Genomic DNA, 27,525 nt, shown 5'->3' with positions numbered 1-27,525 from the left:
TTAAACTTCTGGTTCTGGATTGTGGTGAGATCTGATTCTATCAAAAGGTATGCCCCTCTAAAAGCTGCCCCAAATTCCTGTAGTCCATGCTGTTTTAACATAAAGTACAACACAAACAAAGCAAGCTAGCTAGTGAAATGCTTGTGTTACTTAATGGAACTGTTGACATTGCAGGAGGTAATATTTATTCTTACCACATGTAATGTGTTCTCTGGCACATCTACATCCTTATTTGGACATTTTGGGGGGATTTTACATCCATGCTAGCTTAAATTATATCTATGGGCTACTGACAGGCTTACTGAACATCAGACAATGTCGATGAACGCACCCTTGTCCCCTACTTTGAGCTCCACCTCCATAAGACGTTGGATGGCTCAAAAATTTCACACTCATTTAGTTCCCACCCTGGTTCATAACAACATCTAGCCCAAAATTTGTTATGGTTTCCCCAGATAATCTTATAATGAGAAACATCTGGCCCTACAAGACTGTGTTAAAAGTATGTGCAGAAACTCACTGTGCCAGGGCGAGGGTAGGGCACTCTGCCTTGGAAAGGAACCCACTGATAGTTGGGCCCATCTCTGTGGGCATAGGGGCCGAGAAACACTCTCCTGATGTCGGCCATGCTGTAGATGCAGATAGCTGATCCACGGAAGATATTACTGTGCGGAAAAAGAGAGAGAGAAAAGTAAAAATCTGGGAATGTTTGGTGACAGTGTATGTATATAAGTGTGTGTGTGTGTGTGTGCATTAGTGGGTGAGAGAATAATCAGTAATCAGTCCATGGAAGACGAATGGCGGAGCATTTGTAAAATGTTAATTAGTGAAAAATTCAATTAACCACGGGGCACATGAACACACTAATTCTCTTCCACTCAGTCAGGGGCTTCACACATACCCACCCGCATCCCTATGCCCACCCACACTCAGATAAAACATTGATCCGGCGCCGCAGCCTTCGAGGCTCATTAAGTGCTAATATTAAAAGCCAGTCCCCAGAATGCACTCCTATTCATCTCTGGAACGGAGCACTTAGAAAACCAATTAAAGCAGTCTAATTCCTCAAAGCTGGTAATTGAATTTTCGAGGGGCCGTGTTCTCTGCATACATTAGAGATGCAGCCAGGCAGGAATGCTGAACTGGCTCTGGCCGAGAGCCGCGCGCCACGTTCTGCTTTTCTCGCCGCTTGACGGTGATTAATCGTGATGTGTTTGTCCTCTTCCTCATCTCTCACTTGCACACACACACAGGCAGCGTGTGTGAAAGCACTGCGTGCTCATCCATCATCTTAAAAGTCCCCCCCTCTCATGTAACTCGTTTGTCTGCTTTTGTTCCGCCCTACGCCTACGCCTGCCCGCGTCTGGCTGCCCTGCCTGGTACAGAAACAGTCTGGCTGGTAGCGGAGGTTGTTTATCACCCCTGTAAACCTTTGAGTTCTTAATGCTGTTTTGCTTTGAATTGACATTACATTACATAAATAGGTACAGTCACATGAAAAAGTGTGAATACTCATGGTCAAATTATTGATTTTCTAAGTAAAAATAAGTTAACAGACTTAGATAGGGCATTTTTTCTGCACATTTTAGTGCACAATTTGTATTCATTTGCAAAGTTAAATTTTTTGGAATAATAAAGCATAAAATATAAAATGTGCCATAACTTTTGCACAGGTTACATTTATGTTTTGTAATGTTAAATTCTCTGTAGAGGATATGTTAATTTATTTTCACTTAGAAAATCAACAAAAAACATTTAATTTGACCGGGGTGCCCAAATTTTTGCCCAGTATGTTTTCGCTGTTGGGATGAAACCTTGTGTGTCCATTTTTTGTCTTGGCATAATTTGAAAACTCCAGCTGACCTTTACATTGTGTCAAAATATTATGATGAACGGACCAATAAAAACGGTCCAAAGTTATTGGGGGGAAATCTCATTATATTAACTTAAGAACATCTTTTGCTTCTCCTACAGAGTTACGACTTTAGAAATACCAAGTTTTGTTCTGATAGTGTGAATATGTAATCAGACAATTGCACAATTAAATACATAGTTAGCTAGTCCTGTCACAATTATTACATAATCGCCAAATAGCAATTATTTGAGAAGATTATAAATTAAACTACTGCAATCATTTTTCACAGCTGTTAGATTTCACAGTCATAGTATGGTGCAACAAATAAAAAGTGAACTGGGTTAACTGGACTGAGGCTAATAAATGTAAATAAAAGAAAGCAGTAAATGCATTTAGTGAGACATGATGGGGCTGATGAAAACTACCTTCTAATGTGCTTTAGCATGTATTCTGGCCGAAAGTGTGCTTTTATTTTCACTTTCGTGAAGAACGTGTAGCTTTGTTTTATATTATAACTGTAGACATTTGATTCCATACTACTGATTCAACAGTACAACTAGCATCAGCTACTAAGTAAAGATAGCTGGCAACTAATCAGCCAGTATGGCCACTTTAGCCCTATATTTTAGTCAATTACTCATCAGCTAAAATGTCATGATCGTGACAGCCCTATGGTCAGGTAATTATATTTATATTCTATATGCTCACGTTCAAGTCTGTAAATGACTTTTTTTCATTTACTCCTCCAAAACTTTCAAAAACGTGGCAAAAACAACATAAAGGAGTTTTTTTTTTCCTTCAAAACAGCAATGACTTTGATTGAATGTTTACAATCTGCGCTTTGACAGGATTTCTCAGCTTGTTCCAATGAGCCGTGAGTGAGAAATAAAAAAGTGAAAAAAAGTAAGAGGGGTTTCAGGGCGTGTACAGCCTAGAGGACCTAGGAGGGTTAATCTCATTTCCTATAAGCTTGGCTGAGCTGCTGCTTATAGAGCAGGTAAGAGGGGGTTTGAATGTGGGCTGAAGAGGAATTTCCCATCCAGAGTGCAGTGAGGTGAACCGCTTGTCTAGGTCTAACTGGATTACAGGAGAGAGAGAGGGAGAGAGAGAGAGACGTGTCTGAGGAGATGAGCCTGCAAATCACATACACGCCTTGGAGAGGTGTTTTAGAGAGAAGAAAAGAAAGAAAGACTGAAAAGAGAGTGTTACCCACACGCGTATGCATTGACTGTTACCTGGAGGTAGTGAAAACAGCGTAGATCACTGGGTTCTTCGGGTCTTTGGCAGTCATTAAGAACACGTCCTCTGAAAGGAAAGAGCATTGCAAACTGAATCTTTCAGGTTCTTTTGGACCTATATGGACATTTTCTGCTGATATTCACTCAGTGTCGATACTCATTAAAAGCCATATGCCATCTCTAGTTTAGGGGTCTTTTCACTACACTGAGTGTAAAAATTAAGCCCATACTTACGGAGCTCATCAAAGTGTGTGTCTATGCCATTAAGCCCCGGGACTGAACAGGTCAGTTTAGCCTTTAGAAAGGTTGTCCATTTGTTCACCAGACTCCTGTGTCCTCCCTGGTCATTCTGGATAAACCACACACATACAGACATTTAGTAAACATTCAGTACTGTCTAAAGTCAGACACTACCCTTCATTTTCCATTTCATTTCCAGTAAAACAGCTATTAAGTACAATCTATTAATTTCTTGAGCATCAGGAAACAAGCAGAATACATATATTTAACAGAACATATATGTTACAAGTATACATATGAAGATACAAACAATTTCTTAAATTTGTTCTTGAGGAAAGTCCTAAGAAAACATCTACATCAGAATCTGAAAGGATGTGTAGTGGATTGTTTTGTATCTAAGCTTCTCAGGAATATCTCTTGAAAGATAAATAACTTTTACTTAATGGCTCTTTTGACTGAAAATAAATGAAGGGTGGTCTCTGACATTTGTACAGTACTGTATATACACAGTCGAATCACATTATTACGACCACTTCATGTCCACAAGCTGGAAGTGGCAGTGTTATGGTCTAGGGAATGTTTTTGTGGCATTCTCTGGGCCCACTCATCCATATGGAAGGCACTCTCAACCGATTTGGGTATGAATCCATCCTTGCAGATCACATACACCCATTCATGCTGATGGTCTTCCCTGGGGTGGATGGGATCTTCCAGGAAGACAATGCGACATGTGACGCCGCTAGAAATGTCTGACATTGTTTGGAAGAGCATGACCAAGACGTCCAAGTACTACCCTGGCCCCCTAATTACCCAGACTTGAACCCAAGTGAGTATCTGCAGGACCACCTTGGCGTCTATGGATCCTCCCCCACGCACCCTCCAGCAGCTGTGGGATGCATTGCAGTCAGCATGCCTCCAGATACCTGTGACAACCTACCAGGACTTTATTGAGTCATTCTTAGCCCATCTAGCTGCTGTCTGTGCTGCACACGATGGTTACTCTGGATATTAACTGGTGGTCATAATAATGTGACTCAACTGTGTATATTTCCTCTGTTTATGAAGACAATATTAAATACAATATGCATTTATGTAAGAGTGGGCAATATGACAATATGTTATTGTCATTGTGACAAATGATGTCATAATGTGCTTTTCTGAGTACATGAAGGGTAACATAAGTACTATGGGAACACTGAACAACTGTAACATAAAAAGGTTAGAGAGTCTGTAAACAACAATAACAACAACCACTGTGTAACTACATTAACTGCATAGAAACAAGGCACTGATTGGATGTCAGTCCATTATAAAAAGTTCCATAGCCTTTTTAAAATGTGGCATTACTGTTTTGCTAGTGCATTTTGTTAATTTCAGCTTGACCTTAAACCTCAGAAAAACATAACAATGTGATACATACAGTCATAAGCGAACGTTTGGGCACCCCTGGTGAAAATGTTTTGTTGATTTTTTAGGTGAAAATAAGTTAACACATCTTCTACAGAGACACACTTGCAGATTTGAATGCATAGTTCATGTTTATTTGTTGAATTTAACATCTTGAGAGAAAAGTAAAGCATAAAATGTGGTCTGTGCAAAACTTCTGGCACATTTTTCTCCCAATTTGTTAATCTGTGTAAATAAATAGAAACTGTGCACTAACATTTGCTGAAAATATTTCAGTTTGTTCCCTGTAAAGAATGTGTTAACTTATTTTCACTGAATGAATCAACTGTATAGTGTATTAAATGTCTTTAAGGATCATATATTGTTTCAGCATATCGCCCACGCGTATGTATATATAGGCAAGTTTTTGAAGGTGTGAAGGCGTAGAGGTGTCTGTATTGTTACCTTACACAGTTGTGCTATTCTGGAGATGGTGGCTTTGCCTGTGTGTTCTCCATCCATGGCATTCTCTTTGAAGAACAGGAAGATCTTGTCATCTTCTGGGTTATCACTCTCAGGGATGAGGTGAATGCCAACAAACCTGGGATCTGGCACATAAACACACAAACATGAGGAACTATTCAGAAAAACTGCCATATTGGAAGAACCACACAAAGCTCTAAGCCTTGCAAATCTGTGCCTAAGCCATTTTGACAGTTAAACCATATGGGAGTGATTGAGCGCTTCAGTAACTCCACCTCAACTTTGACTAAATGGGCCAAAATCCCACCAGCGCTCGAATATCAGCAGCTACGGGGTTTGCTCTCAGTCGAGCGTGACCACATGTCTTAACGGAAGCGTAACGTGACCCCTCGCCCACGCTGGCGACACACGCATACAGCTACATGCAGTGCTGTGTTACACCACACCAGCAGGATGTGGAGCTTAAAGAGCGGAACGAACAGTCCAGGCACCCACTTACCACTGGATTAGGGTGTGCATGTGTGTGAGTGAAGGTGAGTAAGAGGAGGGAATCCCTCGGTGTAGATCCACCCACCCTCTCCAGACTTGGCCCATAGCATTCAATATATTTAATGTTTTTTAAAGATATCTTTCATTTAGTGAGCCCAAACCTTACCTTCCCTTATACGATCAATGTGTTTAAAGAAGTGACGTGAATGAATGCTTGCATTTCTTTTAAGGCCTCTTTGACACAAAGGAACTGGTGTGATTCAATAGATACTGAATGCGTTGCATGAAGTTTGCGAGGGGACTCCGTCCGTCTCTATTGATAACGGCTTAATAGAATGGCCATGTGGCTAATCCTCCAAACGACATTGGCTCTTTTGTGAGGGACAGACGGCATTCAGAGAGTTACAATGAAGGTGAGATCTGATGTATCCGTGGCAACAGACGATGGGGATTAAGGTGTGAAGAAACCTTCATAAAAGCATCTTTTCTCGTGACTATATGGCAGTATTTACTGCGGTTAAGAAGACCAAAGGCCTGGACTTTTGGTGAAATAGGACCTGATCACAAAACCAGATCAGTGGGGGATTAGCTTCATGGGAAAAAACAGGCCAGCCCTTAAAGCTCAAATTGACCTTTTGTGTCTTCTAAGTCCCTGTTAATTCAGACGATCCGTCAGAGGAAACGCTCAACGACCCAGTCTGGCTAATCTCTACTGCAGACACTCACACATTCAGGTACCTGGATGTCTCGTCTCAATCATCAACCCTCTTATAAACAGTTTACTCAAAGAGAGAAAGCCTACCATTTAGCCATCTGGAATCATGCTGTTCCGTCCTGATTGGGTGTTGAGCTCCAAGGGTTCGGAAAATGGCAAAGTCTCGTCCCATGAAGTCTGCTGAAGTTCCAGAATACAGTTCCCCATCTACCAACCAAAACAGAATAATGGTTCACAGATATCACAAGTTAGAGCAGAGACAGCCACCAGTCCTTCAAACAAAAGAGATCTTTCAGTGACCCACCAATCAGCAGAGAGGATGACAGCATCTTCGGATCATAGGGGCTTTTCCCACGACCATTCTCAAAGTGGGACACATCTAGCCTGAAAACGTTGTCCTGTGGTAGAGGGTTACAGCAGTTTCACTAGTTCAGCAAGTTATTCTGATTTACAGTATTTTACTGTAATAATAATAACAACAGTATCAACCATTTAAATAATGGCAAATGTCTGTGAAATAAAGGTGATAATTTGTTTTTGTGAATTTACATTCTATTTCTGTAAAGCAGCGGTGAAATACGTATATGTCTGCTTTGTTTACATGCATTTTTTCAAAAACTGCTTTTGACCACAACATTTTACTGTACATTTGATGGTGAAAACACTTTTTTTTCACTGTGGCTAATGTAAAGCAGCTGTCTGTGCTGCTAACGAATAGCTTTGGTTCCTAACTGCTAGCACCTGTAGCCAGCTAGCTTAGCATTACAGTTTCCATTTAGCTACAAATAACTCACATCCTCTATCAAGTTCACATTTTGTGTGAAAGTTATGCTTTTAAAAATGTTTTTAAAATTAATTTAAGGCAGGACCACCAAAAATCATCTCATGTTCTTTAATTCCACACAGAATCTTCTCTCATGTCTCCCATAGCTATTGAAGTCAGAAGTGATTATACCCAATAAATGTTTACCTGGATGTTGCCTGGGTCTGTTGTGTTATAGTATTATAGTTGGTATAGTGCATTACAACATTCACGTTTACAGTGTTCTTATGAACAGATATTATAAAAAACTCTTGTTTTAGAAAGTGATATGCACTATAACTACTTTTAAGCAATTATACAAGATTATGCCAGGCAATATAATGTATTATGCATGTCATATAACGCCTTATAAATGCATTTTAAAGAATTGTGAATGCAGGATCTATGAAGAGTGTTATAGATTTTTTTTGAAAGGTAAAATGGTTCCCTTTGATTGGTGTTAGCAATCTCAAACACTGTGCTCAATATAAAGTGTTCTCAGAAGAAACAACGGCCTGCAGAAAGGCAGATAAAGGAATGAGGTAAAGTCAATAGTCCATATGAGAAAACTTTATTATGCAAAATACCCTGGAACACTGGCAGCATCTCTTTTTTCAGGTACTTGCCAGTATATCATGACCTCAATCTTGAACCCCCTACCCCCTTCTCACACCCCCCTCCAAAGCTCAGGCTGAAACAATTTGCAGAATTACACTCAGCTTCAGAAGAAGCATTGACATTACCCACTATAGAAAGGCCAACTCATTCACCATAGACGAAGATCCCCTTCACAACCAATGCAGTTCTTTTTTTCTCTCTCTCATTTTGCACTTGGCTGGTTTGAAATCATTTACAGGGTACAAGCGGAAGCGTTAGCCAGAGATAATAGCCTTCATCTAATTAATTTCCCTTTCTTACAGTGTCACTGTGAATCTGTCAAGGAGATGTTTAATGTGAGTGTGGCTGCATCTGAAAGAGTGAATATAAAATGTCTTGTTAAAAGTATAATTGGTAAAGTTTTGTAACTTGTAAGTGTGTGTATGTGTGTGCGTACCTCTGCTCTTTTGCCAATCTCCAGGTAGGCACAGATGGGGTGGAAAGCTCCTGTACCGCATACATACAAGTGTGTCTGGTTATACGGCTGCAGCACCCGCACAAAGTTGGAGCATTCTTTCTGAAAGTGACATAAAACACAAAACCATGAAGCAAAGCTTCTGAATATGAGCTAATGTCACATTTGGTCTCACTTTATTGTCCCTAGGAACTTGTCGACAAATGTGCAAATTGTTAAAGGGCCCATATCCTCCATTTTTATTGTATTTTGACTTTTTCTCAGAGGTAACATGACATCTGTAAGGGTTTATGTACCAAAAGTACTCATAAATCATGGTCGTTTTCCAACCTCTCTTTATGACTTAGAATTAAACAGCCTGTTGTATGAAATTAGGTATGAGTGTGCAGGGCTATACCACTGTAGACTAAATAGGCAGATGTATGACTTCACAAAACCAATGAATTCAAAACAGGAGAGTGAACGGTACATTTTGAAACTTTAGCAATGTTTACATACTACATAAACTATTTAGTTTCAAAAAGTGACTTAATATTGGCATCCCACAATATGGACCCTTTAAGAAATTATCTGGTGAAACTCAGTAGATTGTCAATGGTATAAAGTTAGGACTAGGACTAGATTTAGGCTTAGGGTTAGAGTTAGAGTAAAGGTTAGATTTAGAGTGAAAAGTAAAGTTGAAATTAAATTATATTTAACTTAATGGTAAGACAAGTTCAACTTCTACAAATAGGGGTGTAAAGAAAAATCAGTTTGAATTGGAAAGTTGAGCCAACAGTCTACCATGTGACTGCATTGATTTACAAGCCTAAATCTGGTTTGAATCAGACAGACAGCTAAAAACCAATACGACATTCGCTAATATATTGTAGCTACCCGCTACTGGCTGGCGCTGGCTCCGAGAGACTCTGGAGGCGTGGCTATGCAGACGGCCACATGCAAAGGCTCATGGTAGGCGGTCGCTCTCCAACAAAGGGACTATTTGTGTTTATTGTTTGTGTTTGTTAGATCAAGTCATGTATTTCTTGTGTTATTATGTGTTGGGGTGTTGGGTTTGGCTTAGTCGGGAGATGGGAGTAGCATGGTTAGAATTGACCTCCCCACTATTCCAGTGGTTTTTTTGTGCCTTTCTGTTGGTGTGATTGATAAAGAGCACTTCTTGCAGCAGAATCATGGCCTCTTTGTGTTTCGTCTGTTGCCGACGCTACGCTATGCTTTGAAAAATCAATGAAAGGGAGTAAAGATGCAACAGATAACAGTAGTAGTGTTACCATGATTTTAGCCAGCTGAAGGCAAAATGGAAATGCGCCCCTTTAGCGTTGTAGAAAATGTTGAATTCAGTTATGCTGGAAACCCAGATAGTTAATGCCAAGTCGGCAGCATTTAGTTACACATGCACTTTGATGGAGTGATTGCTTTCAAATAGTTGAATGAAACTTCCTTTCCTTTCTGCTTTCCTTGATTTTGCCTGATCTGTAGCCATATGGATGCTCATGCTAGTCAGCCCTGCCAGCACATTTAGTGACGCCATGTGCTACAGATCAGGCAAAATCAAGGAAAGCTGATAGAAAAAGAAGATTACTAAATTATTCAGACACAGCCTCTGTCAGGTGCTGAGCGAGTAGCTTTAACAACGGATGGGTGGACAATTACAGCACCATTACACCATTCCTCCTGATTGATAACCTGCATTACACACATAGCCCATTACCACAGACGTAGTGAACATATGAGAGCTGTCTTAGAAGATACGAGAGCCACAACATTTTTTTTTTTAGATTATTGAATTAATCTAGTACAGAGAGAACATATGCAGTACAGAGGGAATTAATGTAGTGTAGTAAAATTGGTGCTTTACAGAACCATTTTTAAAAAGGGTTCTATAAAGAACCACATACAACTGGATTTTCATCATAGAGAGAAACAATTTAACTGTGCAAAGAACCATTTATGCATGCACATTGTTCCTTGAGTGTTCATGGTTCTATATATGTCAACTAGCTTTACTAAATAACCCGAGGGGTGCATCACTAAGAAATAATTATTATCAAATTATGCTTTTGTTAACTCTATAGCTACAGCCATTAAAAGTGTATGACACACTAAAGTAAAAGTAGTAGATCGAAATACTGACTGACATTGACATCTGTAAGGCTGCCTTTTACATGGTGAAACTTCCATGCAACTTTCGTTGCTTGATATCCACATGGCATGCAACTAAACTGCACTTGAGTTGCATAATGTGAAGCATCCCACAACTCACATGAAAACCAGCTGCAACAGTTGTGCAAGTGCCACTCCTTCATAAAAAAGTTTTGTGAAACAGCCAATCCAAGCATCAATACTGCATCACACAATCAAGGAGAAGGGCATATTTTTTAAATTACTAATTTCACCAAGTACAACCATCAAATATATAATGAAGAACCTCGAATAGACAGATATGCAGATATAGAAAAAACAACAGTGACACTGGAAAAATTAATGGTAACACTTTATTTGGATAGTCCACTGTGGATGCTTTGTAGATGCTCAGTCTATCTTTAACTAACATTTAACTGAAAATCTGTTAAATGCAACTGAACTTGAAGTTGCATGTGAAAGATTCCATTAAATCTGTTCCTAACCCTAAACCTAACTTTGTGTTAAAACTACACCTACTCCTAAACCTAAGCCTAACCTTAATGTTATTAGTAATCAACTGAGTATTACCAGAAAGTTTATTAATAATATAAGTATATGTAGATCATCTATAGGGGACTATCCAAATAAAGAGTGACCTAATGTTACAAAAAAGGCTATCCAAACGCTGCAAATATGTAAATAAGACCATGTGTGTGACTTTATAAAGCATGGATGAAACAGCGCACCAAAAATACGAGCTGCTAGTTTGTCTTTTTGAATTGCTTCTTGTCACTGTGAAGTTGCATGGAAGTGATGTTTCATGCAACTCACAGCATGCAACTTGCTGCATGAAAGTTTCATCCTGTGAAGCCAGCCTTACATCACACTTCATGCAAACACTAGTAGTGTTTTGGGCAGTTGTGATACGTATCATTCATTCTCAGTGAGTGACTGGTTAAAGTGTACATCATGAGAACACATACACAATCTGTAGAACACACTTTAAAATGCTTCCTAACCCTAATATTTAAGCTCGAAGTGTCATTAAAAAGCCTCGCAGTTCCCACAGAAGGGCTGATTACAATTCCACCTGCTGAATCCATCTTAGTCTCTCAGCTCACTCTCATTAGCACTGAGTGCGTGTGTGTATCTGGTTTTGATGAGAGCTAAATCTATAGCACATGTGGATGGTCCCACTGCGGTATATGTGATCAGGGGAGAGAGGGCCGGTGTGTGTGATTGTTTAGTCCATGGACGGCCTCTAGGTTCATTTAATTAACAGATATGTGAAGGACAGATTCAACAATAATAAACACACATTACACATTACAAACATCCATTTAGCACAGAAAACACACACAAACACAGCTACACACAAAGACACAAAAACACGCACACACACACACACACACACACACACACACACACACACACACACACACACACACACTCCCACACACACCTTTCCGTGATCATTAAGAAAACAAAGACAGTCCATCTGTATAAACAGAGATGGTTCGGTCTGATGTGTTTGCTGTGATGAGGGAGGAGACAGGAACATCAAAATACAAAGGAAAGGTGATGTGACTCTCTCTCTCTCTCTCTCTCTCGCTCGCTCTCTCTGTGTTCCATAGGTCAAGGTAGGAAAATAAAAAGTGAAACAAGAGTGGATACAAGCAACAATAAAGCTGATATATTCCATCTGATAATATTCAAGTCAATACTATTAAACATACTGTACAGTAAAGCTGTAAATGTATTAATCCCATTATTTTGTGTAATTAATCGCAATTCATCACATTTGTCTTATTTGCTTACATTTGACCCTAAAGAAAGAATTTGTCCATGCAAAAAGCAATCATTTTGTTAAAGTATGTATTTGCCACTTTCAGTAATTCCGTAACAATGGGCCTCACCAACTGTTCTTAAGAAGAAATTTCTTCTTACAACCCACTTATGCAGTTTTTACGAAGATTCTGACACTCACTGTTTTCTTATTTGGGATTTGTTCTTGGGTAAGAACAGAATCTACACACAGTCATGAGCACAAAGGTGCAAACAATTCTGCGGTTTAAGAACACATCTTGAATCTGACATAGACTTCTTCTTAGGATCTTTCTCAAGAACAGATTTAAGGAACAATGTGGCGAATAAAGCCCGTTATTTTAATTCATATGGACATGAAAATCAAATGATTTTCTCAGGGTGACCTCACTTTTCCAATTTTCATCAATTTCCACTTTTCATATTTTTATATAGTTATATATTGTGCTTTGGTTAGTTTGCTGCTCATGTATTGTCATATGCAAACATTTGAACACCCTGGTCAAATGATACGTTTTGTTGATTTTCTGAGTAAAAATAAGTTAACATCCTCTGCAGGGATTTTTTTCCTGCAAATTTAGTGCACAACTCCTATTTATTTGCTGAGTTAAATATATTAAATAAAACATAAAATACCAGATTAAATAAAACATAAAATATCCAATGCTGCACATCAGACAATATTTTATTTTATTTTTTTCCCAATAAGTTCAATTCAGCAAATAAACAGCAATTATGTTCCCTGTGGAATATGTGTTAACTTGTTTTCACAAAACTTGGAAAATCAAGAAAAATAAATACAACCCCGTTTCCAAAAAAGTTGGGATGCTGTGCAAAATGTAAATAAAAACAAAATGCAATGATGTGCAAATCATTTAAACCCTATATTCAATTGACAATAGAACAAAGACAACATATCAAATGTTGAAACTGAGAAATGTTATTGTTTTTTGAAAAATATTTGCCCATTTTGAATTTGATGCCAGCAACATGTTCCAAAAAGAGTTGGAATAGGGGCAACAAAAGGCTGGTAAATTTGTGTAATGCTAAAAAACACCTGGTGGTTAATTGGCATTTAAAATAAATAAGTAAGTAAATAAATAAATAAATAAATTTTGACCAAGGGTGCCCAAACTTTTGAAAATGACTGTATTTATCCATAGGTCTCCAGCAAGCACTGTCCAGCACAGTATGCTGAAGACATTAAAGCTTCTTTTGAGAGCCACGTAAAAGCTGTATTGGAATGAGAGGACCACAATCATGGATTCTATCATAGCAACATACAGTGCGCTGCAGCTGGGCTTCAGCCTGCATGACTACAGATGCTCTGAAAGGTCAAACAAGGAAAATATTTTTTGTACAGCAAAGTACAACAGAGCACCACCAATTTATCTCTGTTACACCAACCAGTGTGAATGTGTGTACACGCCTAACCAAATCATTCTGCACACATTATAAAACATCATTTCTGCCAGTTGCTGATGGACTTGTTTGCACTTTCCCAGCTCTGTTATTCTTTGAAAGGCTCTGGGTGCTCAGTGTGTGCCAGGCAGGGCTTTGAGCTGAGAGCAGCTGCTGAACGGGCTGTTCTGTTAGACCCCCCGATCACTAACCACACACAACACACAATTACTCAGTAATTACTATGTAATTTCAAGTGCATAGCACTTCTGCATTCTCTGGCCATTTATGAATAGTTTATAACACATTCATTTTAGCATTATATTAGCAATAAAGGCATACAGTATGTCTTGACTTATGGCTGCAAGTGTATGTGATAGAACAATAGCAAAGTGAAGCCAAACCTTTAAGCAAAACAAGTGCAGTCATATGCAAAAGTTTGGACACCCCTGCTCAGTGTTATTTACACATATTTATTGATTTTCTAAGTGAAGATAAGTTAACACATTCTCTACAGAGAACATACTTCTGTACATTATAATGCCCATTTTAAATAACCTTTGGAAGTCAAATATTATTATTAATTTGCTTACATAAATATTAAATTAATTACTTTTACATTTCATTGATATATTATGTTCAATTCTGACTTCTTTCACTTTGTTTCACTGTTGAATGAAACATACTTCTTCCTGCAAGACAATACTGTACACACAAAAACAATCAGTAAACAAACTCCTTGACTGCATCTACATATGCAAGTTAAGACTCTACTATGACTAACAGAAGCCATATATCAACAAGCCAAAGCTCATCTGAGATGGACTGACACAAAGTGGAAACAAGTTCTGTGGTCTAATGAGGCAACCTTTCAAATAGTTTTTTGGAAATAATGGGTGTCATGTTCAGGCCAAAGAGGAAAAGGACTTTCCCAATTGTTGTCAACGCAAAGTTCAAAAGCCATGTCATCATGGAGGGTATGTTAGATTAGATTAATTAGATTAAGTTACCCTTATTAGTCCCACAACAGGGAAATTTCATCTCTGCATTTTAACCCATCCATGCAGTGAAACACCACATACACACTAGTGAATTCACACACACTAGGGGGCAGTGAGCACACTTGCCTGGAGCGGTGAGCAGCCCTATCCAAAACGCTGGGGAGCATTTGGGGGTTAGGTGCCTTGCTCAAGGGCATTTCAGTCACATACTGTCAGCTCAGGGGATCAAATCGGCAACCTTCCGGTCACAGAGCTGGCTCCCTAACCTCCAGCCCATGACTAGTGAGTAACATGCACATCTGTGAAGGCAGCATTGCTGAGGGGTACATACGCATTTTGGTGCATCATGTGCTGCCATCTAGATGACGTCTTTTTCTTGGACGTCCCTGCTAGTTTCAATAAGACAATAACAAGCCACATTCTGCACGTGTTACAACAGTGTGGCTTCATAGCAATACAGTGCATTTACTAGACTGACCTGCCTGCAGTCCAGATTTGTCTCCCATTGAAAACATGTGCGCATGATGAAGCACAATATACTACAATGGAGACTTCAGACTGTTGAGAAGCTGAACTGTTATATCAAGCAAGAATGGAAAAAATTCCACTTTGACAACAATTGGTGTCCTTAGTTCCCACATGCTTACTGAGGTCAGGTTGCTGTGTGTTTTTAGTTACATATTTCCTACTCTTAGAACTTTTTTTGGAATTGGATTTGTATTTAAGCCATGTACAGGAACTCTGTATTTTGATGAGTATGACTGTTGCAGTCCCTTGTAAAAAGGAGAGCAGGACTATTAAATGAATCAGAATGAGCAGGAACAGTGTGTTGTTGGAGATCTGAACCTGCCGTCTCGCACCTTCATCCCTGAGCCAAATGGCGGAATAGAGAGAGGAATGAGAGTGCAGAGGAGGGCCGTCCTCAGTAACATTCGAATAAAACATTCTCACTCACTCACTCACAAGCACATTTCAACAAGTCCCTCTCCAGAACAAACACTTTCCCTGCATGCAAGACCCTTACTGTGGTCTGGGTGGGCTTGGTGTTTTTGGTCTGCAGTCTGTGTTGGCTGTATGTGAAGCTAATAGTCTGTGGCTATCTGAGTGTGGAGGCATGAGGGATGCATGTAAGGACATTTTCTCATTAAGCAGATGATTAACTGAATGTGTGTGTCTGTGTGTGTGGAGCAGGTGGTGTGTGTTATCTCTGATATCCCTGTTCTGTTCTCCTTTGACCCTCATCTAACTACAGAGAAGCCAGCCGTGAAATTACCATCAAATACCACACATGCACACACACACACACACACACACACACACACACGCACACACACACACACACACCTACACACACACACACACACACACACACACACACAGACCCCCCTTCCCACCCACATGGACACATTTGCGCACACAAAAATAAGCAGAAACATACATACAATAAAGTGCAAAAGTTTAGGCACCCTGGTCACATTGATATAGCAATACTTAAATTGTTGAGAAAGATGGACACACGCATTTTCAGTTGATACAACTTGTTATATTTTTTCCCATGGCTGGATGTAATTAAGTCAATGTAATTAAACGTTTAATTGCAAATCAAAATGACATGAGTGACACTGTAAATAAGTGGTTTAAATTTACAACAGAAAAATTGTGCATTCTGGGAGAAACAGGTCAAGCTTTTTGTCAACGAGGTGTTGACAAAACTGTGTTTTACAGTAATTAGATATCTTTTGCAAAGCATGTTGGGAAAGTGAGCTATACATCATTAGAGACCCTCCCTGAGAGGGAGACAGCAATCCTTGGTCTAAAACACGTAACGAGGTGCGAGTAGGGACACCAGAGGCTCAACTGAGCGAATGAGAGTAAATGCAGGAAAAAACCTGAGTACTCTGGGCAAAATGCCATTTTGTGGATGCAGACTGTAATATAACAAATGGACTGTCCATGTTTTCTCACCACATGGCCATTTTTTAATGAGCCACAATGTGTCTTATACAAAAAAAGGTCTAAGTTTTTGTGAGATGAGTAACAGCAGATGATGTTGTGAAAGTTAGGGTTCAATTACTGCACCGCATAGAACGTAGGCAGTGTGTATGCAAGTGTGTATCAAATGACTGGTACACACTTGTGTACTGTTTAAATAGTAAAATAAATGAAAATTGATTGTTGCATGTCATTTCTCATACATTAGCACATCACAAAACCTTACTGATCTACACAACTCATGAATCTCAGAAATTTAGCTCACATCACAAAAACAATGATTTTATAACAGCAAACCTATCATGGACAGGTCTTTTACTCTAAACTGCAAACAGGACTTGAATAAATCAAATGATACAAGTTTCATCAACTCAAAAAGAAACACATCCTTGAACAAAATCAATAGTTTCACTTTAATATAACTGTTAAATAAATGTAAACTTTTCTTCCCTCAATCCAATGAATTTTAAGCATTTAGGTTTATATATACAAAAGTGGACCCACATAGAACAGAGAGAGAGAGAGAGAGAGAGAGAGAGAGAGAGAGAGAGAGAGAGAGAGAGAGAGAGAGAGAGTGCTGATTTTTCTGCTTAGATAAATAAAGTGTCTCTGATCTAAGCTAGGCCTCGGAGCCCTTGCTCTGCTGCCAGGCACTGCACACTGAGTAAATAAACTTCCAGCAGGAGCAAAAGAGCACACAGACAGCAAAGGACGACAGCAGCAGCACCCATTACTACATGTACCGGTTGTTGTGTAACACCCAGCAGCCACTACAACACAGTACAAGACAGTAAATACAGACTTATTGCAGAGAGTGATGTCATTGTTGTAAATCACTGACACTACACAATTACAGCTGCAGTTTTATTCTGTGAGAGATGCCAGACAGATCTTTGGAGTGTGAAGAAGGGAAAGTGGATTTTTAACTCTGCAAGAGCCCATAAATGAACATCAGTTGATCCATCAAATGCATTCCTTTTGAATAACTGTTGCAAGATTGAACAAGCTTTATAGAACATTGGCAGAAATCTATTCAATCAGATAGATTTCGGTCGGACTTTAAAACCGCAATAATGTTGAGTTTCCAGTTTGAAATGCTACACTTCAAATGTTGGATTGTCTTATTGTAGCTAATCAAAAGTAATCAGGTTGCAATATTAGCTCACCTGCTATTATTACCCCAATTGCACATATGCCTCAGTACTGAAAGTATTTTTTTTTTTTTGCAGAGCATAACATCTGACCATGCATAATATGGTGCACTTCTTCATTAAAAAGTCTTGAACTTTTCAATTTCTATTGTTACAATCTCACTAATGTTCACTAGGATCTCTATGGGAGTCACTATATAATGTTAGCACCTAATGTTATATATGCTAACTGAAGTGTACTTTTCACTTCTCTAAACTGGTTTTAATACTTCTTACAGCAGCTCTACATATAGAGGACATTTGAACTGGTAATACATAAAGATATGGGTCAAATGACATTTTGTTGATTGTTTTAAAGTCAAAATAAGTGAACACATCCTCTACATTTTTAATGCATAATTGCATATTTTAATGCACAATTAGCAATTCACTAGCAATTGTGTGCTAAAATCTAAAGAAAAATGCCATATTTAAGTGTGGCCTCTGTAGAGAATGTGTTCCCTTATTTTCACTTCGGAAACCAACATAATGTAATTTGGCCAGAAGGATTCAAAATTTTGCATATGACTCTATATGTAATACATTTTTACATTATCTGCAGTTTTTAGTGAATTATTTTTCATTCATTTTAAAATAGCTACTAAACATTATACAACATTTAGTTCCAACCACAAAATATGATCTGAACAGCACAATTATTTAAGCATGCGCTGACCATTGATACAGATAAATTACAGCATCGGTCACTTTACTTAAAGTGTCTGTTACCCATACTTTAGATTTTACAAAATCAGAAAAATGGACTTAGTAGTATGTCTAGATGTTGACTTTAATTTGCTCCTAAATGATCCTGAAACAAATTTACAAGTGTTTATTGCTGCATTAGCTTGTATGCTTATAGTTTATAGTTTATATCGCTGCTGTCGGAAGAAAACTCATATCTCCATTTTTGTCATTTTTCAGTTTTTGACATAATTTGAAAATGGCTGTTGCCCTTTACACTGTGTGTAAATTTCATGATGAATGGACCAAAAGAAATGGCCCAAAATTACATGGTAAAAAGTCTGGTTCCATTGACTTACATTAAAATTAAAGTAGGTTCATAAGCAAACAACTGAATGCAACATTGCTACCTTATATCATAAAGTAACTGCTTCTTTGGCAAAGAATTGCCAATATTAAAAACATATTTGCAACAATATTTGGTTGCTTTACTTTTTTTTTATTTTGTATAGTAAACTGTTGTACAAAAGTGACACATAATAGTCAAGATTTTGTGTTATTCATGATAATGCACTCTCTCTGTTTGCTTATATTCACAATAATAAGCAGATAAAAAAAAGTCTTTAGCTTAATAACTGAATAACAAGCCTGCAAGTTTAAGAGGTTTTAACACTTACCCCGAGATCTTTCCCTGCCCACTTGCACTCATCTCGTTTTGAAGGTGTGGCAGGCCATGCAATCTGCACAGAGAGAGAGAGAGAGAGAGAGAGAGGAATGGAGTGTTAATGTGTGAACGGCTAACACAAAGAACTGCAAATGACTGACTGCAGCTCCACATGAGGCAGACTGTAAAATAATTAAAGATCAGTATCTGCCATCCTTCTGCTGCCACCATCTGTGGTGAATAAAGGAAGAATGAAGGAGACCCGCCACTCAACATATCAGAAGAACACACGTTCATACAAACACTGTAACGCAAAGGTGTTGCAAATGTAAATGATCTAAAATGCTCTACAACGTAGTATGAAATATTTAATAGAGGATTTCTTCCATTAAATTCACAAACAGTAGATGCTGTATGTGGATTTTGACACATACGAGTAGAAAAAAAATAAATCCAGGCTGCAGCACTGTTGCAGGAAGGATATAGTTTTTTGGCACTTTGTTGGTGAGTTAATAGTTATTTTCAAATGATTCTTGTGCAGAATGGCAAATTTGCCAAATAACAGTTTTTATTTATTTCACTTTTTATTATTCTTTTTATTCTTATTGTTTATTTTATTATTATTCTTTTTATTTATTTTATGCTTATTTGATGTTTTATTTATTAAGTTACCATACTGTTGTAATCTTAACTTTCATTGATCTTCTTTTTTTACTTTTTTTTACTATTATTACTATTATTACTATTAGAATATTTTACTATTAATTTTACTTCTTTGATTATTATTACTTTTTTAGCATTTAATATGTTTTTACTGTCCAACTTCTCTGTCCCTAAACTCTGTATAGGCTCAGCCACATTGTAAATGAGGGTCTCCCTCAATGTATTCCAAGTTTAAATAAAGGTTGATTGATTGATACCAGGGCAGAACACAGTTTCAGCGCTCAGTGTAGAAAGTGGCTAACAGGATCCTCCATTAAGAAAACGTTGCAGCATTTAACTTGAACTCTGCTACTTAACATTGATATAACCATAGCAGCTAAATTGTCATAACAGATTATGTCCTCTAATGTAGTAGCATCATGCTACCATCAGCAGTAAATATTATGACAGTCATAATCATAGATGTAATGAAAGCTTATGTACTCTAATCCATCATAACAGTCATTATGGCACCTGTCAAGACAGTTATTGGTAATAGTAACATGACACTCTTATATCACTGGACATAATCTGTCATGTCAACTCATGACATCTTTACTGTTATGTCAGGGTTATATTACAGGGTTCAAGTACAGGGTTACTGAAAACTCTTAACTCTGAACTCTGACTAGCCGTGAAATACAGAACATCTTTAAGCTTTAAATTGTTTGTTAATACTTTCACAACATCTTTAAAGCCTGTGGTAGTTCAGCTCATAACAGGGTAGAACAGCTGTTACCTTCAGGAATCAGTGCTATAAACACGACAAAACTGATAAATACATTTTCATATGCATAAACTTCATCTCAACAAACCTGTAATGTAAAAATTCAAGGAATAGGAGCAGCACAGCAGGTTTGCGTGTGTGTGTGTGTGTGTGTGTGTGTGTGTGTGTGTGTAAGATAAAAGCACTCTTAAACTTCTCCAGGTGAACTAATGGAATAGTAATGCAGACTGTCTGCAGCCCTCAAGACACAGAGAGAATGAACGACAGACAGAAAGAATGTGAGGAAATTAAAATAATGGAATCCAGAGGCAAACAGCAGGCAGAGAGAGAGTGAGAGAGAGAGAGAGAGAGAGAGAGAGAGAGAGAGAGAGAGAGAGAGAGAGAGGAAGGTATGAGAGAGAGAGGAAGGTATGAGAGAGAGAGAAAATAAGAGTGAGAGACAGAGAAAGAAAAGGGGAGATGGAAGGAGAGAAAGGAAATAAGAGAGAGAGAGAGAGAGAGAGAGAGAGAACATTAGTAGAGTGCAGATCTGATCAGGCATTGAGAAACAGCACCAGGAGAAGATGGACAGATGGAGAGAGCGAGGGAGGGAATGTGGATGTGATAAGAGGGAAATTAGAGGGAGATGGGCAGCAGTGATAACCCAGGGCTCTCTTTTCTTTCAGACACACTATCACACCGTGACATCCAGTCAGAAGAAAACAACCCTTCCAATAATGCTTCCTGCATTCTTCACACAATCTCCTGAGCTCCTCACTCAACCTGGTAGCTGCTCAGCCTGACTGTAGAACAGAGTGGAACACAACTCGATTTTAGGGCACAATTATATACAGTGGCCATTTTTTCTTAGTTTCCAAACTGTACAAAGAAATGCGAGAGTGATTTCCAACAGTACTCTTCTAATTTCTCATGAACTTTGTAGATCATCACATCAGTTGAATGTGTACCAAAGTGCATTGTGACTATCTTAGTCAGTGACAGATAAACATTAGCTAACGTTAACAGTGGATGGTAATGAAAACAGTCAAGTTGTGTACTTTGCCCAGTCCACCTTGCAGTTATTAAAATGTTACGCCCACGTTATACGATATAAATAAGAAACCAGTCTCAGCCTCGTACCAGCAATTGACGTTGTTTTGTTTATGTGACTGGTGAATATTGACGCAGATTGATGACGAAGAAGTGTTCAAAATTATTTACTGACTCACAGGGATGTGGGGGTGCTGATGGGGCAGCAGCTACCTCAGATTGTTAAACTGCAATTGCTAAAATGATAACAGAAAAATGAGCTCGAATGGCAAAGCAAATACCCATGTATGCCTTTTGTAGGGTGAGGTTTGTATTTTTATTTTGTTTATGTTGATTTTAGAGAGAAGTGAATCGCTTCCCTCACCAACTGACACATTTGGGGGGCGTGTCTTTAAAGCACAAGCAGGAGCCTAATATTCTTTAAAAAACTTCTAAACATTACAGCCAGTTGTAACAATTTCCTTCTAGACAAGCACATGTAGCGTGCCTACAGGCATGACATGCGATTCTGCGTCTGTTATTCATCATCTGATTGGTCGACACTCTGATCATTTACATGTTTGTCCAGCAAGAGAGATCAGTGTGCATCAGCGGCTCTGTGTTGGTCATACATTCATATCTGTGTTGTTGTGTCTCTCACCACAGTCTAGCGTCCCTGCTGATTCCTGTGTTTTCATTTCTGTTTAGATAACTAGAGAGTCCTGCTCAATACTGCTCAACACTAATATGTTGAGATCCATTTCAGTCACAGCCCATGTTTTTATCTTTTGTTTTATTTAAACAGCTGAACATTTGAAAACACCCACTGCCCTTTACATCATGTGATCATTTGATTATGAATGGACCAGTAGGATTAGGCCAAGGGAGATTTAGAAAAATCTGATTTTTTTTAAGTTTAGAAAAGTTTAACTTACAACAGATGTTACGCACAGAGCTTTTTGTTTCTTCTGCTATGAGGTTAGTGTTTCAGAGGAACGAGGTTTCCTTACCGCACTGACACTATGCACTTACGTGATTTGCTACAATGAAATGACAGACTTGTATTTGAATTGCCATTATGGCCTCTACAAAGGCCTGGACTGATGCCAGCCTGGTGGCACAGTTGGAACTAGTTGGAAATTGTGACTGTGCCCTCATACGCCCAAACTAGTAGTTACATACACAGCATTTGCGTGACTGCTGAGGAAAGAATGCGTTCCAAAAAAGAAACAAAACAAGATTAAAACAATGCAAAATCTGATTTGTTTGACTACAATATATCTACTCAATCATTCATTTCCAGTTGTTTTAACCCTCTTATATTCCCTACAGCATGTTGTCTCTGGCAGAACAAAACTTCCATTTTTGTCAGTTGATTTACTTGAAATGTCAGCTGCAGTTTACACTTTGTCAAAATATCATGAAGATTTAAATAATAGAAAATCAAATTTAGCTTATAATAAAACCTTGTTACTTTGAATTACACTGACAGTTTCACACTGATGGTGCTCACTTACTGTTTTGGAGATACAACCGCGATGATTTACACCTTGAAACACAACATTTTTCCTACATTTTATTTAATGCTTTCTTCTGCAGAGCTCATTGAAAAAAGCAGTAACTTTAACGTAACGTATAATACAGTCATACTCATTACTTTGAACCCCCTGGTCAAATTACACATTTTGTTTATTTATTTATATAATTATAAATAAGTCTTCTGTAGGAAATAAACTTAAATACTACTGCATAATTTCTATTTCTGTGCTGAGTTCAATATGCTGGAAAAAAAAATCCAAATATGTTCATTTCAGCAAGTAAACAGTATTTGTTCATTAGAATATGCAGAAGGATGTTAACTTCACTGAAAAAATTACAAACATGTCATTTCACCAGCAGTGCCCAAACTTTTACACACACACACACACATTTTTTGAACCACTTATTCGTCTGGGTCACGGGATGCTGGAGCCTATCCCAGCAGTCATTGGCCGGAAGGCAGGATACACCCTGGACAGGTCGCCAGTCCATCACAGGGCAGCAAACTTTTACATGACTGTGTAAAATGTTAATTTAATGTAGAGATAAATGACAGAAGAGAAAAAGAAAAAATGTGTGTGTGTGTGTGTGTGTGTGTGTGTGTGTGTGTATGTGTGTGTGTGTGTGCGTTTGTGTGTGTGTGTGTGTGTGTGTGTGTGTGTGTGTGTGTGTGTGTGTGTGTGTGTGTGTGTGTGTGTGATGAGTGATTACCTGTTTGACGTCTCTGTTAATGTTGACCAGGTCAAAAGAGAAGATGTGGTCCTCCGCTCCCACCAGTAACCTCCCTCTCTCCTCATCCATTAGAAATGTGTCATAACCTGAACTGTTCGCTAGTCCAGTGAACGTCACCAGATTACTGGATTCCAGCATCTCTGAGAGAGACAGAGAGAGAGAGAGAGAGAGAGAGAAAGAGAGAGAGAGAGAGAGAGAGAGAGGGAGTCTATGTTATGTGGACATTCTTATCAGCTCTGTGATGAAATAAAAGCAGTGCCTAATTGTGACAAATACAATAACAGTTTTAGGCTTTGAAACAGTTAGTGTGTTTTTATTTGTAAATAAATGCAAACAAATGTTAATGCAATAAATATTAACAAAAAAAGTTGAGATGTTGTGAGCTAGTACACAGTTTCAATTACATTTAAATTCATGTACATTAAAAGGAAAGTATGTTTTTACCTTTCTCTGTAAAGTTACCATTTTGGAAATACTTGGCTTTTTTGGGGGACAGCAATGATGTGAGTCGCAAACTCTACTCATGGTTAGAAAGCTTATTGTCTAAAGCAGGGGTCTTTAATCTTATCTGCAAAGGGCTGGTGTGGCTGCAGGTTTTCACTCCAGTGAAGCAGGAGATGACCTCATATAACTCTTCAACTGTTTAAAGACTGACTGATGAAACCAGTGAAATTAAATGTGCTTCTGCCTGATTGTAATGAAAACCTGCAGCCAGTCCGGCCCTTCACAGAGAATGTAAGTGACCCCTGATATAAACACTTCATACACCATTAACTAGACAAACCTCCATCTTTCCAGCTTTCAGATGGAGAAAACAAAAGGAAGAAGATTGGAGGTCCTGACATGACTTTTTCAGGTCATGTTCCTGGAATGTCTCAAAGTTGCATGCAGTTGCAGGAAAAATGCACATGATCCAGTCGTTGTTGGACTCTCAATGTGTCTCAAATTGTTTAATCATTTATATAAAGTTAAGCCTTGACTGAACAGCTCATTATGTGTCTGCTTAGAGCATAAAAACACAGACATGGACTTTGGAACACACTGTAAGATGCTGAGGATCAGGAAAGCTACAGACCCATTCAGGCAAACTGTCTGGTCCTAAACCACACTGTCAATGTTTAATCTCCTTAGAGACACATGGAAGGTTCTTCAATGAATCTGGTTCATTGCTGTGAATGTCACATTTGCATGTGATTTTGCAAGCACACTGACTCACACAATACCATGAAATCAATGCACATCTAATTAGTTTGCATAAAATATATTTTTAATGTGTGTTTAATAGGAAGGCTGTCTTTATTATCCAAAATGCTTGTTTACTTGCTATTATGAATATCAGTCACTTATTGAATCTTCAGTCTAAAAACAGCCACAGCCATAAAGTTTTCATTTCTCCAGACATATGTATGAGGATATTTGATAAAATACAACCAACTTGCATAAGGAAAGGGAAAATCAAAGGAAAATAAGTGAACAAAACAAAAATTTCCAAAACTAGAGTTTAAAAAATTACTGAAAGACCTGCACTGCAAAAAATGGTATCATGTTAAGCTAAATTATCTTAAGTTTACGTGACAAATCTAATGTTTCTCCTTTCGAGATTGTTGTAGCTTAATTTAAAATTATTTAACTTATTTCTACCCATTTTTATTTGTTTTAAGTAATTATACTAAGTTATTATCTTATCTCACTACAGTGGCAGAAAATCTTACTAGTTTTAAGAAATGTGCTTGAAACCAGCAAAATTATTACTTAATAAAATTACCTAAAACAAGTAAAAACGTTCTAGAAATAAGCTAGATAATCTTATAATAAGTGCATAACCATCTCAAAATGGGGAATATTTGACATATCGTCTAGATTTAAGAACATTTCAGTTGACAAGATACCATTTTTTTGCAGTGTAGAGGAAATGGGACTCCTAACAACCGGGAAAAACTCTGATAGACCACCAAAGCTGTCCCCATCAGATAAACAGCACTTAAAGCTTCCATCTTTCAGAGAGAGGAGAAAATCAAGTTGCTTCAGATCTGTAAAAATGGTGTTCCTGTCCATCCTTCCACAGTGAAAAGACAACCTAGCCCTATGGGTCTGAAAGGATGTGTAGCTGTGAAGAAGCTGTTATTGAGAAAAGGAAATAGAAACAAAAGAAGAAAATCTGAAAATCAAACAAAGATGCTGCAAGTGTTCTCAGAACAATGGACTGACCACCCCAGCGTCCAGACCTCAGTGTTACTGAATGCGTTTGGGATTACTTGTAAGGTGAGAAGCAGAAAGTGCAACCAGCTTCTAAGACTGAACTTTGGAGGAACTTCCATTTGTTTAGCTATACACATGTCCCAATGAGAACTATTACTGAGACACAGATCAACGCATACATTTATATATATATATATATATATATATATATATATATATATATATATATATATATATATATATATATTATTATTATTATCAAGTGACTTATAATTTCGACTGCTCACTTGCACAACAGTTTGCTATGGGTCCATTTTTCTTGCACAACAGAGTGATGCAAAGCTGCTATCGCTGACCCAGAGCTGGAAGCACCAAGAGGACTTATGGAGATGAAGTGGTGAAGAGGTAAATGAGGTGAAGGAGAACAAGGAGAACGAACGAAAGAAAAGAAAGTGAAGAGAGAAAAGAAAAACAGGCTGTGTAATCATTGCCAGACTGTGAACAATCCCCATGCAGTCGGTTCCCAGCACCTCTGCGCTCTCAGGTGAAGCCAGCTTTTCTAGATTGTTTGGAGAATGCGCAGCACAGACTGTATATGAATCATAATGAGCAGTGACATGTCGAAACTGTGGCTAGTCTCTAGAGCTCTGATTGACATGCTGCTGTAGTAGCCATCTGCATTCGATTCTGTGAAGATTCTGGACATCTGCGTGCTTGGAGAAAAGAGAGAAAGTGAGAGAGGGAGAGAGAGAGAAAGAGAGAAAGAGAGAGAGAGCATCTATCACTGCATATTAAATGCTCCCATGAGGACTAAAGGACAATAATGAGTGCATCACTCCACAGAGGCTGTAATATATAGCAGCGTTCCCCTGCTTCTGCCTCTTGAGTACCATTTACTAACTGTTGCACATGACTGTAATAGCCATGTACACACGGCACAGAGGCACCTGAACAACGGAGCAAGCAGAGCACCTGCTCCCTCACTTTTAAATCAAATGAAAAATTGATTTTCCATCTGAATAATAGCGTGCACAAGTTTAACAAAATAATATCTGCCATGTCACTTTTTTAGTGTCATCTAAAGCAAAACTGTCACTTCAGTAGGAGAGCAGAGAAGACACTTCACATACTCTGCAATGATGCAATGAAGCAATGATGATGAATGTCTGTATAGTCAGAATGCAGAAGAGCTTTGTTCATCAAAGTTGTGTACAATCAAATCTGATTGTAAAATGAGCACATGCACGTTTCACAGACTGTTCTTCATTTATTTCATCTTTGCTGTATATGCTTGTATGCAAAAGTTTGAACAACTTCTGTGAAATGACGTTCATTTTTTAAGTGTACTTCCTCTACATAAAAAACAAACGTTTGACAATTTTCTGCAAATTTTAAAGCACAATTTGCATTTCTTTGCTGAATTTCACATAATAGGGAAAGAATAAAACAGAAAATATA

The 27,525-nt window shown here is 38.2% G+C and overlaps 1 protein-coding gene across 1 annotated transcript in view; it reads right to left on the bottom strand.

Annotated features, from left to right (window-relative positions):
• Nucleotides 1-27,525, bottom strand: part of sema3aa (sema domain, immunoglobulin domain (Ig), short basic domain, secreted, (semaphorin) 3Aa) — a 58,300-nt gene that overhangs the window by 14,340 nt on the left and 16,435 nt on the right. The window contains exons 2-10 of the mRNA XM_036563754.1: nucleotides 23,848-24,008; nucleotides 19,174-19,236; nucleotides 8,263-8,382; nucleotides 6,711-6,804; nucleotides 6,494-6,613; nucleotides 5,185-5,327; nucleotides 3,328-3,442; nucleotides 3,091-3,160; nucleotides 521-665 (exon numbers count right to left, since the gene is read on the bottom strand). Of these exons, the coding sequence (XP_036419647.1) occupies nucleotides 521-665; nucleotides 3,091-3,160; nucleotides 3,328-3,442; nucleotides 5,185-5,327; nucleotides 6,494-6,613; nucleotides 6,711-6,804; nucleotides 8,263-8,382; nucleotides 19,174-19,236; nucleotides 23,848-24,008 (1,031 nt within the window). The remainder of the gene's footprint in view (nucleotides 1-520; nucleotides 666-3,090; nucleotides 3,161-3,327; nucleotides 3,443-5,184; nucleotides 5,328-6,493; nucleotides 6,614-6,710; nucleotides 6,805-8,262; nucleotides 8,383-19,173; nucleotides 19,237-23,847; nucleotides 24,009-27,525) is intronic.

Source organism: Colossoma macropomum, unplaced genomic scaffold (assembly GCF_904425465.1).
Source record: "Colossoma macropomum unplaced genomic scaffold, Colossoma_macropomum, whole genome shotgun sequence".
Taxonomy (NCBI): domain Eukaryota; kingdom Metazoa; phylum Chordata; class Actinopteri; order Characiformes; family Serrasalmidae; genus Colossoma; species Colossoma macropomum.
Note: the sequence above shows the minus strand (reverse complement) of the source record. Positions and strands in the feature narration are given on the sequence as shown.